Source organism: Artibeus jamaicensis, unplaced genomic scaffold (assembly GCF_021234435.1).
Source record: "Artibeus jamaicensis isolate MK-2021 breed Jamaican fruit bat unplaced genomic scaffold, CSHL_Jam_final scaffold_461, whole genome shotgun sequence".
NCBI lineage: Eukaryota > Metazoa > Chordata > Mammalia > Chiroptera > Phyllostomidae > Artibeus > Artibeus jamaicensis.
In genome coordinates, this window is record NW_026522045.1 from 7,856,301 (window position 1) to 7,873,055 (window position 16,755).

Sequence of the window (16,755 nt, forward strand, 5' to 3'; positions counted from 1 at the left end):
AAGGCCGGATGGGAAGCAAGCCAAGCTGCCCTGGCAGGAGAACACTCAGTCTACTTTAAAAGAAAACAACTCTCCAGACAGCCTGCCTCTCAGTCTAGCTCAGTCCCCAACTAGACCCATGAGGCCAATGCGTCTCTCAATTCTCCCAGGCTTGCGACCACAGAGTCTGCAGTTGAACTGGGCTCTGTGTCTTTGTAACCCTCCCTGATAATGCAAGCGGGCAAGCAGACAGGGATCTGCCCGGTGTTGTCCAGTTTTGCTTATACAGGGAGCCGGGGAGCTGCTGGCCTGCGCTGGTGGCCACTGGGCTGCTGGATGCTCAGGCTCCTGTGGCAGACACCTCTGGTGTTGGTCTCAGACCGATGGATCTGGACCCTTGCCATAGAGGCAGCACCGGGGCCACCTGGCTGGGGGTGCCGGCCCCCACTGCTGCTTTGTCTTTACTCCGGTCCCTGAGACCCCACTGACCTGCCTCTTTCTGGTGTTTTAGCGTCTGTCACAATCTCTGTTCTTTTAGTTTCACAAATGCTGGATAACCGATGGATTAGTGTGCTACTTCTCTATAGATCTGCCAGGGTTTTCACCCACGAGTACGGGAGATAGAATCTGCTCCATCCTACTCCATTGCCATCTTCTTTTCTCCTGGAAGGTGTTCATTTTTAAAGTTCTTTTTATTTTCCCCTGGTGCCTTGGTAGATTAGGCTGTCTGTAAAGAACTTGTCATGGATCACCTTCCCCAGCTGACAGAACACATGACTGATATGACATTCTTTTCCTCAGTTTCTCTCTCATAGTTCCTCACCATTTTTATTACTGTACTACCTGTTTGAAGTGCAGTGAATGTAGTGGACTGTTTCTTCTACGATGGACTAAAGACTGTTTTACAACTGGGATTGGCAATATTTGACTAATTTAAACAAACTGCTGGCATGTACAAATGATATTGAATATGTAAAAGCTTTAAACAGGTATGATAAGGACCATAACATTTAAATCTGAAGGCCCCTTAGATATTATGTTGTTCAATCCCTTATTTGACAGGTGAGGAAAGTAAGCCTAGAAATTGGCCCAAGGCCACAAAGCTACTTGAATGAAAAAGCTAGGCCTGAAGTTTACTCCTATTTCTAAATAGAGTATAACAAAAGCAAATCACTTTAGTAAAACACTAATTTTGTTGATTTATTATTTCAGAACTTTCATACTCCTATTTTGAGCTATGAAGTATCACTGTGCAAAAGTAATTTGAAGGGGAATGGATAGTTGATAATGATAAATATCTAACTGGGGAAATTGTTCTGGTTTCCAGGTGAGTAGGCTGAGCTTTATTTTCCTAGTTTCTTTTCTATGAATGCTGTTTTCTATTAAAGCATTGGTATGTGTGCGTGTGTGTGTGTGTGTGTACACACACACTAAGTATGTATATGTGAAATGAATATTTAATTGCATACCTTGAAATAATACATCAAATCCCATTATGTACAGAATAAAATATAATGAATACCTCACCCTAACATTTAAAACTCATTATGGTAAGGCCTTGTTGTACCTATTCTTAATTTATTTCTTCTTACATGCCTCTACATACCCTATATTCCATCAGTTGAAATTAACCTCTGACTAACTATGAAAAAAGATCTGTCATTTTTCTCTGCATTTTATTTACTTCTACTAATTCTTGTACTGCTATCACTTTTGGATAGGTTCTTTGACAGTATCGCAAATAAAGATAAGCTATTGCCTTCAAGAGTTCAGCAAGATACAAATGTCAGTGATGAAAAAAGAAGTCATATTAGAGTGGATATTATAGATTTGGTTAGGGAGTCAAATGAGGTAAGATTTTAATATAAATAATTTCATAGCATATTTAAAATAATCTATAGTTATATCTCTAGTTGTATATTAAGAATAAGATAAGACTTCCAGCCAAGATGGAGGCATAGGTGAAAACACTGTACCTCCTCACACAACAAAGTTTATGAACAACAAGTATTTAAAAACCAGAACACAACCAAAACAGAGAGGAAATTAAACCGAAGTCCAAACAGTCTGGGGACCAGTGCTCGGCACTCAGCGCACCTTGGTGGGTGCCCAGCACACCTGGATCGGTGCCCAGTGTACCTGGATTGATGCCCAGCTCACCAGACCAGTTCCCCGTGTATCTCCCTCCCTTGGATTCCACGGGAGGCCTAGGCCTACAGAAGGTATCAGAACAAAGACAGGAGCAGAAGGGTTTTGGGCTGGTGCAGGGGACCAGTGCACAGTGTACATGCAGCGAGCACGCCTTGGTGTGCGCCCAGCATGTCTAGGTTTGCACCCAGCCCTCAGATCAGCTTCCGGTTCATCTCCCTTGGACACTTTGGGAGTCCTGGACCTGCCAAGGGGTCTTTGGGAGAGAGCTGGGACCCTCAACTCCCTCCCTTTCTGACCAAGCAAGGTTGGGTGCTGGGAGAGACTTGTTTGCTAGAGTTGGAAGAGAGGGTGCTGAGGACAAAGGGCCTCAACCTCGGACTATGTCGTCGCCAGCCCTGGAGAACTGATAGGCACAGTGTGGGGCTCTGACTTTGATAGACACAGCCGCCAGGTCTGCTCCTCACCCAGCCTGGCAGCGAACCTGAGATTGGGCAGAAGGCCTGGAGTCCCCCCACAGAACTGGGGCAGGTCTATGCTCGATCCCGTGGAAACCAGGCAGCCTGCCCTGCATAGGCGCCCATGAGCCCCGAAACCCTACCCACGGTAATAACCCCTGAGAAAAGAGTGCTGTGAGGAAGTCCTAGATCCCAATTGTAGGGAGCTGGGGAGAGGGGCTGACACTTAGGCTCCTGAGATAGGGCTTGTAGAAAGGACACCCTAATTGACCCTCAGCCAGCTGCAGCCAGAAAACTCAGTTTGGCCAGTTTGAAACCAACAAGCAACATTTCTTTTTTTTCTTTTTCCTTCCTTTTCTTTTACTTTTTTTCTCTTTTTAAGTAATCTGTTATTTTCTTAAATTTTATTATTGTTTTATCTTTCAATACTTTTGTCCTCTTTTTTGTATTTTCTGTTTTATTCCTTCTTCCTTTCTTTCCAAATGTATCACTATTTCCTCCATTCCCCTGCTTTTTTTCCATTTATTTCTTTCCTTTTCTTTTCTTTCTTTTACCCAAAAGAGACACAAACAACTTGAAAATGTGAAAAGACTAGAGCTGGACCCAAAGAAGAGGCTTCCCAACAGTAGAGTCAGAGAGACAAATTGCACTTTGCTGTACGAGAGAAGCCACAAGTTGCTGCATATATAAGTACGTGGAAGCAGAGAATGACAGGATAACCGAAAGAGACTGCACCACTAAATTTCACAGGCATTCCACCACAGAACTTCAGACCATAAACCCAGAGAGTCAGGAAAGATCAATCTAAGAAGCTGAGGCTAACAAGAAGAGTCTCACAAACAATGGGAAGACAAAGAAACAATCCCCAAATGAAAGAAAAGGAGGAACCCTCAGAAAGAATGTTAGGGGAAATAGAGGCAAGTCAACTATCAGATATTGAATTCAAAGCGCTGGTTATCAGGAAGTTCAAAGAGCTCACAATGAGCTCCAGAAACTACAGGGGAGTTACAACAACCTCACCGCAAACTATATTAATATAAAAGAGGAAATGGAAACTATTAGCAGCGGACAAGAGGAATTGAAGAATATAATTTGCCAATTGAAGAACACTGTAAAAAGTATTAAAAGTAGAGTCGATGAGACAGAAGATGGATGACTGACTTGAAGGACAAAGTAGAAAAAATCTCGCAGAAAAAGGAAAAGAGGCTCAGAAAGAATGAACAGGAATTAAGAGAAATGCAAGACAATATGAAACGTAATAATATTCGAATAGTAGGAATACCAGAAGGAGAAGAAGAACAAGGGATAGAAAATTATTTGAAAGAGTAATGAGAGAAAACTTCCCTAATTTGATGAGACAAAATGTCACACAAATCCAGGAATCACAAAGAGTCTCAATCTAGAGGAACACAAAGAGGTCCACTTCAAGACACATCATCATTAAAATGGCAAAATTCCAAGACAAAGAGAGAATCTTAAAGGCAGCAAGGGAGGAAAAAGAAGTAACGTACAAGGGAGCCCAAACAAGGTTACCTACTGACTTCTCAATGGAAACACTCCAAGCAAGAAGAGAATGGCAAGATATATTCCAAGTAATGAGAACCAGAGGCCTACAACCAAGGCTACTTTACACAGCAAGTCTCTTAATCAAGATAGAAGGCCAAATAAAGAGCTTCCAAAACAAAAGAAGTTTAAAAGAATAAACCTCCACAAAATCAGCCCTACAAGAAATACTAAAAGGACTGCTTTAAGGAAAGGAAGGAAAAGAGAGAGACAGAGAGGAACAAACGTACAAAAATGGCAATGAATAAGTAACTATCAAAAATAACCTTAAATGTAAATGGATAAAATACTCCAATCAAAAGACACAGAATAGATGAATGGATAAGAAACCATGACCGACACATATGCTGCTAACAGGGGACCCACCTCAGGAGAAAAGACCTGCACAGACTAAAAGTGAAAGGTTGGAAACAAATTTACCAAGCAAACATACAAGAAAAAAAAAGCTCGGGTAGCATTCTCATATCAGACAAAAATGACTTCAAAAAGGAGCCATAAAGAGAGACCCAGAAGGTCACTTCATAATACTCAAGGGAAGAATCCACCAAGAAGACATTAATATTGTAAATATATATGCAACTAACACAGGAGCACCCAAAAATATAAAGAATATCTGGAGGATTTCAAGAAAGATATTGACAGCAACACAATTATAGTAGGGGATTTTAACACCCCACTATCAAAAATAGATCTTCTAAACAAATTATCAACAAAGATATTGTGGCATTAAACAACACCCTTGATGAGATGGACTTAAGTGATATATACAGAGCCCTTCATCCCACAGAAGCTAAATATACACTCTTTTCAAATGCACATGGAACATTCTCAAAGATAGACCACATGATAGGACACAAAACAAGCCTCAACAAATTCAAGAAAATTGAAATCATACCAAGCATTTACTCTGACCATAAGGGACTGAAATTGGAAACGAACCCCAAAGGAAAAAACCCAAAACACCCAAAATGATGGAGAATGCATGGTATGCTATTAAACAACAAATGTGTGAAAAATGAAATTAGGGAAGAAATTAAAACGATTCTGGAAACAAATGAAAATGATCTCACAACAACCCAAAACTTATGGGACACAGGGAAGGCAGTCCTGAGAGGGAAGTTTATAGCAATACAGGCCTACCTAAAGAAGATAGAAACATTTCAAACAAACAGCCTTACCCTATGCCTGCAAGAACTAAAGGAACAAAAACAAAAAAGGCCAGAGCAAGTAGAAGGAAGGAAAATAACCAAGATCAGAGCAGAACTAAATGACATAGAGACTAAAAGCACAATTCTAAGGATCAATGAATCCAGCAGTGGGTTCTTTGAAAAGATAAACAAAATAGACAAACCTTTAAGTAGGCTCATCAAGAAAAGAAGAGAGAGAACTCAAATAAACACAATCAGAAATGAAAGAGGAGAGATTACAACTGATACCACAGAAACAGAAGGGATTGTAAGAAATTACTATGAAGAAATGTATGCCAAGAAATTTGAAAACCTAGGGGAAAGGAACACATTTCTAGAAAAATATTATCTTCCAAAACTTAATGAAATAGAAACAGAAAATCTGAACACACCAATAACAGCAAAAGAAATTGAAGCAATAATAAAAAAAACTCCCATCACACAAAAGTCCTGGACCTGATGGTTTCACAGGAAAATTCTACAAAGCATTTAAGGAAGAACTAACCCCTATTCTTCACAGACTATTCCAAAAAATCCAGAAGGATGGAAAACTCCCAAATTCTTTTTATGAAGCCAGCATCATCCTAATTCCAAAAGTAGATAGAGACACAACAAAGAAAGAGAACTTCAGGCAAATATTGCTGAAGAACATAGACGCTAAAATCCTCAACAAAATATTGGCAAATCGCATCCAACAGTATATCAAAAAGATCATACACCATGACCAAGTGGGATTCATCCCTGAGATGCAAGGATGGTTCAATATTTGCAAATCAGTAAATGTAATACATCACAGAAACAAAAGGAAGGACAAAAACCACATGATCATATCAATAGATGGAGAAAAAGCTTTTGATAAGGTACAACACCCATTTACGATTAAAAACACTCAGCAAGGTGAAATAGAGGGAGCATTCCTCAATATAATAAAGGCCACATACGAGAAACCTACAGCCAACATCATACTCAATAGGCAAAAACTAAAATCTTTTTCATTAAGATCGGGGACAAGACAAAAATATCCACTTTCACCACTTCTATTCAATATAGTCCTGGAAGTTTTATCCACAGTGATCAGACAAGAAAAGGAAATAAAAAGCAATCCAAATAGGAAAAGAGGAAGCAAAATTGTCATTGTTTGCAGATGACATGATAGTGTACATGGAAAATCCTATAGACTCTACTCAAAAACTGCTCGAACTAATAAATGAGTTTGGTAAAACAGTGGGTTACAAAGTCAATATTCAGAAATAAAAGGCATTTTTATATACTAACAATAAATCAGCAGAAGGAGAAATCAAGAAAAAAATTTCATTCGATATAGCAAAATCAAAAATAAAATATCTTAGAATAAACCTAACCTAAGATGTAAAAGATGTGTATGCAGAAAACTACACAACACTGAAGAAGGAAATCAAGGAAGACACAAACAAATGAAAACATACACCTTGTTCATGGATTGGAAGAATTAACATCATCAAAATGTCCATACTACCCAAAGCAATATACAGATTCAATGCAATACCTATTAAAGTACCAATCGCATATTTCACAGACATAGAACAAACACTTTAAAAATTTATATGGAACCATAAATGACCCCGAATAGCAGCTGCAATTTTTAGAAAGAAGAACCAAGTAGGAGGGATCACAATACCTGAAATCAAATTGTATTACAAGGCCACTGTAATTAAAACAGTCTGGTACTTGCTTTAAAAACAGGCACATAGACCAATGGAACAGAACAGAGAGCCCAGATATCAACCCAACTCTCTACAGTCAATTAATATTCGATAAAGGGGGCAGTAACATAAAATGGAGTAAAGATAGCCTCTTCAACAAATGGTGTTAGGAGAACTGGACAGCTACATGCAAAAAAAATGAAACTTGAGCACTGAGTTACACCATACACCAAAATAAATTCAAGGTGGATAAAAGACTTAAATATAAGCCATGAAACCATTAAAGTTCTAGAGGAGAACATAGGCAGGAAAATGTCAGATATTTCACACAGCAACTTTTTTAGTGATATGTCCCCTAGAGCAAGGGACATGAAGGAAAAAATAAAGAAATGTGATCTCATCAAAATAGAAAGCTTCTTCATGGCTAAAGAAAACAGTATTAAAATAAAAAGTCAAGCAACTGTATGGGAAAACAAAATTGCCAGTGATGCCTCAGACGAAGGTTTAATCTCCAAAATATACAAAGAACTTACAGGACTCCACTCTAAGAAGACATCTAACCCAATTAAAAAATGGGAAAAGGACTTGAACAGACAATTCTTCATGGAGGACATACAGAGGATCTACAGACACATGAAAATAGTCTCAATATCACTAGCTATCAGAGAGATGCAAATTAAAACCACAATGAAATAACACTTTACACCTGTCAGAATGGCTATCATAAACAAAGCAACAAACAACAAATGTTGCAGAGGTTGTGGGGAAAAGGGGTCCCTATTTCACTATTGGTGGGATTGCAGACTGGTACAACCATTATGGAAAACAGTATGGAATTTTCTAAGAAACTATAAATGAATATGTCTTTTGACCCTGCAATTGCACTGCTGGAATTATATCCTAAGAACCCTAAAGTACCAATTGAGAAATACCTATGCACCCTAATGTTCATAGCAGCACAATTCACAATAGCCAAAAGCTGGAAGAAACCTAGGTGCCCATCAGTAAAAGAATGGATCAAAAAATTATGGTACATATACACGATGGAATTCTATTCAGTAGAAAGAAATTGGGAGCTCCTGCCCTTTTCAACAGTTTTATGAAACTGGGAAGCATTATGCTGAGCGAAATAAGCTAGGCGGTGAAATACAAATACCAGATGATCTCACCTTTTACAGGAATCTAAACAACAAAACAAACAAGCAAGCAAAATAAAAACAATAACACTGAAATAGAGAATAGGGGGTCAGCAATCAGAGGGGAGAGAGGAGGGAATTTCAGAGGGAAAAGGGGAAGGATTTACAGGAACTAATACAAAGGACACATGGATAACAACTAAGGGGGGTGAAAATGGGAGGGAGGTGGGGGGCATGGGAGTAAAAGACAGCATACTGTAGTTGAAAAATAACTAAATTAAAAAAAATCTTTAAAAAAATCAGAAAAAAACTACCGTAGTCCAAAAGCAACAAACCATTCATCCTGATTGGTAAAAGGGGCAGAGTCAGCAGCTGGCAGAAAGGGGTTGCGCAGGAAAAAACAGCAGGATCAACCTAGGTGTGCAGGCAGCGGTTGGAAGATCCCAGGCATGGGGTGGCAACAGGCAGACCCAGTGAGGGCACAAGGCAGCTGGCTGACCATTGTCACACATTCATGTGCAGATAAACCAGGCAAAGGAGTGAGCGGTGAGAGAGACCACAAAAACCAGGGCCTCAGCACTGGGAAATAAAGCCTAAAGGCACCAATTAGAAAAAATTTGGGGGGTCAAGATGCTGGGAGAGGCTCTCAGGCTCACAGAGAGTTTGTGGGAGAGACCCACGGGGTTCTGGAGGGTGCACGAGCCCACACATCTGGGAACCAGCACCGGAGGACCCAATTTGCTTGTGTGAAGAAGCCGAGGGGAATCAAATCTGAGAGAGAGAACAGAAAAAAACACCATTGCCCCTCTCTGGCCCCGCCCCCACATACAGCATCACAACCCAGGAACATAAATTGCCCTGCCCTGGTGAACACCTAAGGCTCTGCATCTCATATGTAACAGGTGTGAATAGACCAAAATATTATGGCTCAAGAAGAAGCCCCAGAGCCAATACTTCTAAGCAACTAAGAGATAGCCAACCTATCAGATGCACAGTTCAAAACACTGGTGATCAGGAGGCTCACAGAACTGGTTGATTTTAGTCACAAATTATAGGAACAAATGAAGGCTTCACTAAGTGAAATGAAGCAAAATGCACAGGAAACCAATAGTGATGGAAGGGAACTGGGACTCAAATCAATTGAGTGGACCAGAAGGAAGAAAAAAATGACCAAACAGAAAACAGTGAAGAAACAAGAATTCAAAAAAATAAGGAGAGGCTTAGGAACTTCTAACACATCTTTAAACATTCCAACATCAGAATTATAGGGGGTATCAGAAGGGAAAGAGGAAGAGCAATGAGTGAAAAAAGTTATTTGAACAAATGATAAAGGAGAACTTCCCCAATCTGGCAAAGGAAATAGACTTTCACAACGTCCAGGAAGCTCAGAGAGTTCCAAAGAAGGTAGACCCAAAGAGGAACACACCAAGGCACATCGTAATTACATTAGCCAAGATTAAAATGAAGGAGAGAATTCTAGAGCCTGGAAGAGCTAAAAGACAGTCACTTACAAAGGAGTTCCCATCAGACTGTCAGCTGATTTCTCAAAAGAGACCTTACAGGCAAGAAGGGGCTGGAAAGAGGTATTCCAAGTCATGAAATCCAATGACCTACATCCAAGATTGCTCTATCCAGCAAAACTTTCATTTAGAATGGAAGGGCAGATAAAGTGCTTCTCAGATCAGGTCAAGTTCAAGGAGTTCATCATCACCAAGCCCTTATTATATGAAATGTTAAAGGGACTTACCTAAGAAAAAGAAGATAAAAAACATGAACAGTGAAAGGACAGCAAACTCAGTTATTCACAACCACACTTAAAACAAAAGCAAACTAAGAGGACAGCTAGAAATGAAGATCACATGGAGGGTTAGCAACAGGGGAGTGGGAGGAGGAGAATTGGGGAGAAGGTACAGAGAATAAGTAGCATAGACGGTAGGCAGAAAATAGACCAGGGGAGGGCAAGAATAGTATGGGAAATATAGAATCCAAAGGACTTGTGACACATAGAAATGAACTAAAGGGGGGGAATGATGGGGGAGGGAGTGTGCAGGGTGGAGGGAAATGAAGGGGGGGAAACAGAACAACTGTAATGGCATAATCAATAAAACATATTTTTTTAAAAGAATAAGATAATAATAGAAGATATAATTTTAAAATATGACTGCACTTTAAAAATTACTTCTGTGAACTATTCCTAGATTATGTAGTTCTTCCATTTGCTTATCATTAAACTGTATTCACTTGTTTTCACAAATAATGACCACTTTTAAATATCTATCACTACATAAAATGGAAAAAATTATTCTTTTTTTTAGAAACTAAGAATTTTACCAATGTTCTTGTATTTATTTTAGGCACGTAGTAAATAGAATTCTCTCCAGTGAATATGCAGAGAAAATGAAATATGGGAGGTGAGAATTTGTATAACTGAACAAGTTTAGAAAATAGCTAGACATAGAATGAAGGCCTCTGAGAATTGAGTCTGGTGTAATTGAATTGTAAGAGAAGTGAGTGTTTATTATTAATGAGTATTCGCTGAAATAATTTTTTGTAGAAATATGGTAATATTCATTGTGAACATATATACAGCATGCACTATTGAAATAGGTTGTATGTGATATAGACCTGGGAGGAAACAATAAACCAGAATGTGATGAGTAACGACCGAATGGTAGGAAATCAACTGGAGTGACAAATTTTTCAACTTTAAAAAACATCATTGTATGTGAAGAAAAGGAGAACAACTAAACATTTGAACCAGAGATTCTTGGCACAGCTTACTATATATTTTTTGGGAAAAAATAAGTTATTTTCTTTTGACGGTGGAATTGATTTTTTAATAACAGTTTACATTCAATACTTTGTATTATCTTCAGGTGAACAGTATAGTGGTTAGACGATAATATACTTTAGAACATGTTCCCCCCCAATATTTTCAGTACCCACTTGGTGCTGTACATAGTTATTACAATACTATTGACTGTATTTCCTATGCTGTACTTTGCATCCCCATGGCTATTTTGTAACTACAAATCTGTACTTCTCAATCTCTTCACGTTTTTCACCCAGTCCATTATATTGGTTTCTCCAACAAGTTTTATAGTATTTGACCTTCAATACTGAATACTATGATGTAGTCATTTAAGCATAATGCATTCGTGATATGCTTTACCAATAAGAACAGCTGACCTACATAGTAGTCAATGATTCTAATATGTATTATTATCCTGGATTCCTAAGATAAAGTGGAGAATGTCTAACAGTGTTTTTTAATACTCTCATTTTTTAATATTTGAATGGCTACATAAGATGCTGTTAATATTGGTTGCCCCTGGTGATCAGGATTAATAGACTACTAATCAGAAGAAGGAGAGGTTTACTTTGCTGTATTTATCCTTCTGTACTGTTTGAGCTTTTGTCATGAGCATGTATTGTTTATTTGTAAATATACTTGCTTAAAGGCCAACTCCTCAGAGGTACAAATCTGAGATTAACATTTCTTAAGATTCCAGGTTTATATTTCAATTAAATTAGTGATGTTATTGGGACATAATTAACATAGAATTATTTTAGTTTTCATATATTAACTCTTAAAAATACTAAAGTAATACATGCATTTGTAAGTTACTCAGATATTCCAGAAATGTAAAAAATAAAGGTTTCTACCCCAGGAGTAACAAATATTAAAATGATATGTCCTTCCATATAATTTTTCTGTATATCTATAGACATAAATGTGTATGCAGGGATAAGGGCAGGCAATATAGGTGTTTTTTTTAATGAGAGCATAATAGTCACTTTGTTCTGCAACTTTTCATTCAAAAATATACCATGGTCATTGTATATTAGTACATACAGATCTACCTTACTTTCCTTAATGTACTGAATAGTATATTATATAGTATGGATATGCTATATTTTATTCCTTGTAGATATACATTTAGAATTTTTTTCTCTTATAAGTAATACCTTATTTAAACATCCTTGTGTATCTATTTTTATACATTTGTGCGAGTATATCTGTAAGGTGGATTCCTGGAAGTAGAAACTAGGTCAAAGGGTTTGCCCATTTGAAAACTGACAGGTCCTGCCAAATTATCCTCCAAATGATTTGTACCAAATTACAGTTCCACAAACAGTATGTAAGAGTTCCTGTTTCTCCCACACTCCCACTAACATCAAATGTGACAAATCTAATTTGTGCCAATTTGATAGATAAAAAAATAAAATTGTCTTTTTAATTTCACTGGTCACATGTTTATTAGGTTTTTAAAAAATTCTTCTCTTTCACAGGAATTTTAGGAGCATAAACTAAACTGTTTTTCTTGAGTTTCTTGGGAGTTCTGGCCAAGATGGAGGCATAGGTAGAAACTGTTTGCTTCCTCACACAACCAAAAGGAGGATAATGACCAATCTAAAATCAATAAATAACCAGAAGCTCCAGAAAGTCAAACTGCATGGAACTCCGACAACCAAGGAATTAAAGAAAAAATCAACAAGAACAACCAGACCAGGCAGCAGACCCCACAGGCTGGGCTGGCTCAGAAAAACTGAGGCGAGACCACGGACTTCATGGGTGGGGCTGGCTGAAGATGGAAACTGAGCCTCAAAGATGATTGTGGATTACAGCAGGTGTTGTTGTGGTGGGAGAAACTCCCAGTCTCACAGAGAGTCCATTGGAAATTGCACTAGAGCAGGGGAGCTACGTCGTTCTCTCTCTGGCCCCTCCCCCACGGGCAGCAAAGAGGGTTGTCCTGCCTGGGTGAATACCTAAGACCCCACCCACTTACAACTTATCAGGTGCAGGGAGACAAAGAAATACAGCCCAAATGGAAGAACAGATAACTTCAAAGAATTCTCCTCTGCAATTGGTAGGGTGATGTTGAATAATTTTTTTTTTCAAACAAAAAATAAAGGTACCCCTAAAAATACTTGTACTGCCTATTATTGCAAATTTAGTCAGATTTTTTTATCAGCCTGAGTTACATTGTCTCCAGCTTTAGCAAAAACTGGGCCCTTTCTGTGTTTGTTACTAAATCTAAGTATATTGGTCTCATTTTGCCTCAACCCTTCCAAAAAAGGCAAGCTTTTATATATAGATATTTTAACAGTTAGCATGCAGGAAGGAAATGTTCTGATTTTTCCACACTCAGGCAAGTGGATACTTCAAGAGGACCTTCTCACTCAGTAAAAATCCGACCACATAGTGGTACACAGTGGCAGAGAAATAACCAACAAACATGTTGTACCTGGAAATAGGCCACCAGTTTTATCATTCCTTTATTTTCCAGCACCCAAGCATTCTTTCTCATCAGGGATACTTCCTTGAAGAGGAGTTCTCTCCTCAAGTGAGGCACATGGCCACATGCAAAAGAAAGAAGAAATCTGAGGTTGGGGAAAGGAAGATCATCAGGAAGAACATTTTATCACTTTATAAAGGGGATTATGCTTCCACACTAGACAGAGAGAATCTGGATGAGTGTGTGGTTTTTAACTGCTAGCTTAAGTAAAGGAAGGTTTCTGAATTCTAATCCCTGGTGAACATCTGTACCTTAATTAATCTGTATTGCTGGAATTGATTGAATGTCCTTTGGATATGTGACTATTTGCAATTCAATTTTATTGAACAGACATAATGTACAATGGAGGTTTTACTGAGAAGCTTAAACTACTTTTTAAGATGCATATTCCTCCAGGTAAGAGTTTAATAGTCTTTAATGATGTATAGGAGTTGATTCCATTTAACAAATATAATTATAGATATAATCCCATTTTAACTAATAACATAATGTTCAATATATGAGGTCATTCCTTTATTGTGGTCTGTGGATCATACTGCTAGTACTTTTGCTGATACATAGATATAGTGAAACCTATAGAAGAGAATCTGTGTAACAAATGGGTTTACAAGTTCCCCTTCTATTAGTGGTCTGTCAATTTAAAGATAGTTTATATATAAGAATTACCTATCATTTGAATATTGGTATAATGTTGAATTTTTGTTGTTGCTGTCATTTAGAGAGTAAAATGTAACTTTAGACAAACTGCCAAAACTGTGATATGCTACAAATTATTCAGAAAAATGAGACCAAGCCACGGACAGTGAACATTTGGAAAAGGAAACAAAAGCTACCATTTATTGAGTGAAAACTTTCTGTCAAGGCATTTATTTTACCTGCATTCTTATATGTAATTCATACAATATCCCTGAAAGGTGGTAGTATACAATACTTCGAACTTTGACAATAAGGAAACTAAGGGTCAGAAAGATGAAATTATTTGCCTAAGATCATGCACCTAATACATTGCATAGCTGGGATTCAAGTGGAGGTCTGACTCCCAAGCTCAAGTTTTTTTCTATTCTACCATACTGCCTCAGTTACCACACCATTCCACTGTACTTAGTTGTTTCCCACTAACTTTTAAGAGACTTCATTTTCCAAGCCTGATGTGTATTTTGGGAAAACAGTTTTAGGCTTTAAACTAAAGGAACATTTTAGCAAATGTTACCTTTAGCAAAAGTACCTTTTAGGTTAGATAAGGTAATTCACAAAAAAATCCAGCATTGTCTTAAAGTACACTTGGAATCTCTTTTAGAATCTTCCCAGGATAACCAGGAACCATTCTTTTATCAGACCAAAAATCTGAAAGTCATCTTCAACTCTTCACACACTCAGATCACAAACACAGCATTAAAAACAAAAGACAAACCACATAGTAATTTAATTATGAAGAACTTTACATTGTCAAGTCAAATTTCCATCAAAATGTTTAATATCATCATGTAATGAATATGTTTCAGTGGAATGGTCAAAAATAGAAAGAACACTACACATCTGTTAGAGCACTCAACTTCATGTTTTCCTTATTATTGAAGATATTTTTAAATGACTAGGGTCACATTTTTAGAGATTTCCAAATGCCACATTTTCTTTCAGTTGTAATGGCTGTCGGAAAACTATTAAAAAGCAAGTGAAATAATAGAAGTAAAAGTGATCAAGTATTTTTTGTTATTTGCTATACAATGAAAGAATACCACTTCTACATTTCTTCCTGTCTTTCTTTTACAGAAACCCTTTACTTAACTCTCTGTCCCCAGATTTACTTGAGCTGTTAAAGGACCTGTTTCTTTTCCCTCGTTGTTAGTAAATTTGATTTCACTAATCTGTTTTCAGCTTATGTTGAAGTGAAATTCAAGGACCCTTCAAAGGAAGATGAACTTTCTAAGGAAGAACTTATTTCAGTCAGTTCCATGGTAAATATCCGTTCAAAAATATTCACTTAATAGAGATCTTCCTGACTTAAATATTTTTTATCCAGCTAATGTTACCGAACAACAAGAGGTCCGAGGGAGGGGCAATACAATATTTGGCCCTCCTAGGGATGCCCAAAACTGCTATACAACAGGGGCCCCTCCCAAAAACAGAATACTAAAATCTACTGGGCCCTTCTGTCTGCTGCCAATTGGAAAGACATCTCTTAATGCCAGAGATTTGTGAAAAGGAAACAAAATGTTTATTTAATGCTATTCAGGCCTAATGCCACCACTAAAATATCAAAGTCCTTTAGGGTATACACCTACACCCACACAGCGCTCCCTTCTCCCTCTGTCCCAACTCCGGGTACCGTAAATCAGGAAAAGAGCACACGTCCCTTTTTTGGCCGCTGGTGCCATCAGCTGTGTCACTGTGCAGGATCTCGAGTTAATCCAAAGTACTGTGGTACCCTCTCATGGTCCACTGGCAAGAGTTCTTTGTACCCAGTTCCAGTCAAAGTCTCTCTTGCTTTTCAGGCTTCTCGGCCAAAGGGGGCACCCCAAAGCCGCGTGGGCCTCTTCTACCAAAGCTGCAGGGGTCCGCACTCCACCAAAAGCATGTGGCTTTCTTCTTCACCTGGCTGCAGGGATCTCCATTCTGGCAAAGCTGCGTGGTTTTTCCCTTTCACCTGGGAAAGAGAGGGTCTGCACCCTGCCAAAACCACGTGGCTCCCTCTTTCACCTCACCAAGAGGGGGTCCTCACTCTGCTGAAACCGCGTGGCTCTCTCTTCATCTGGCCAAGCGGGGACCCTTCATGTCCTAGAGCCAGTCTTTTCCAAGCTCCCACACAGGCACTCTCACTCAGGGGCACAGCCCCTAGTTCCATCCTGAGTTCCAAGCCCTTCTCACTCAGGAGCGCAGCCCCTAGTTACATTCTCCTGAGTCCCAGTCCACTACCTTCTCCCTCACTCAGGAGCGCTGACCCTAGTTACATTCTCCTGAGTCCCCTGATACTCCCTTCTCCTTCAGGAGTGCAGCTCCTAGTTCTATCCTGAGTCCCTAAGGCCTTCTCACTCAGGAGTCCAGACTTTAGTTACATCCTCCTGAGTCCCCACTAGTTCCATCTTGAGTTCCCCTGCTACTCCCTTCTCCCTCAGGTGTGCAGCTCCTTAGTTACATCCTGAGTCCAAGCCCTTCTCCCTCAGGAGTGCAGCCCCTAGTTCCCATCTTGAGTCCCCCTAGTTCCTTCTCCCTGGCTCCAAACTTGGCCACTGCTATTTAACATATCTATGAAACCAGTTAAAGGTTATAGATATGTTATATAATCATTCCAGAGGCTAGCTCCA

The 16,755-nt window shown here is 38.8% G+C and overlaps 1 protein-coding gene across 1 annotated transcript in view; it reads left to right on the forward strand.

Annotated features, from left to right (window-relative positions):
• Positions 1-15,438, forward strand: part of TBC1D8B (TBC1 domain family member 8B) — a 67,068-nt gene extending 51,630 nt beyond the window's left edge. The window contains 7 exon segments of the mRNA XM_053657473.1: positions 683-907; positions 909-968; positions 1,701-1,830; positions 10,708-10,810; positions 12,995-13,024; positions 13,784-13,849; positions 15,329-15,438. Of these exon segments, the coding sequence (XP_053513448.1) occupies positions 683-907; positions 909-968; positions 1,701-1,830; positions 10,708-10,810; positions 12,995-13,024; positions 13,784-13,849; positions 15,329-15,438 (724 nt within the window).
• Positions 15,439-16,755: the final 1,317 nt, after the last annotated feature.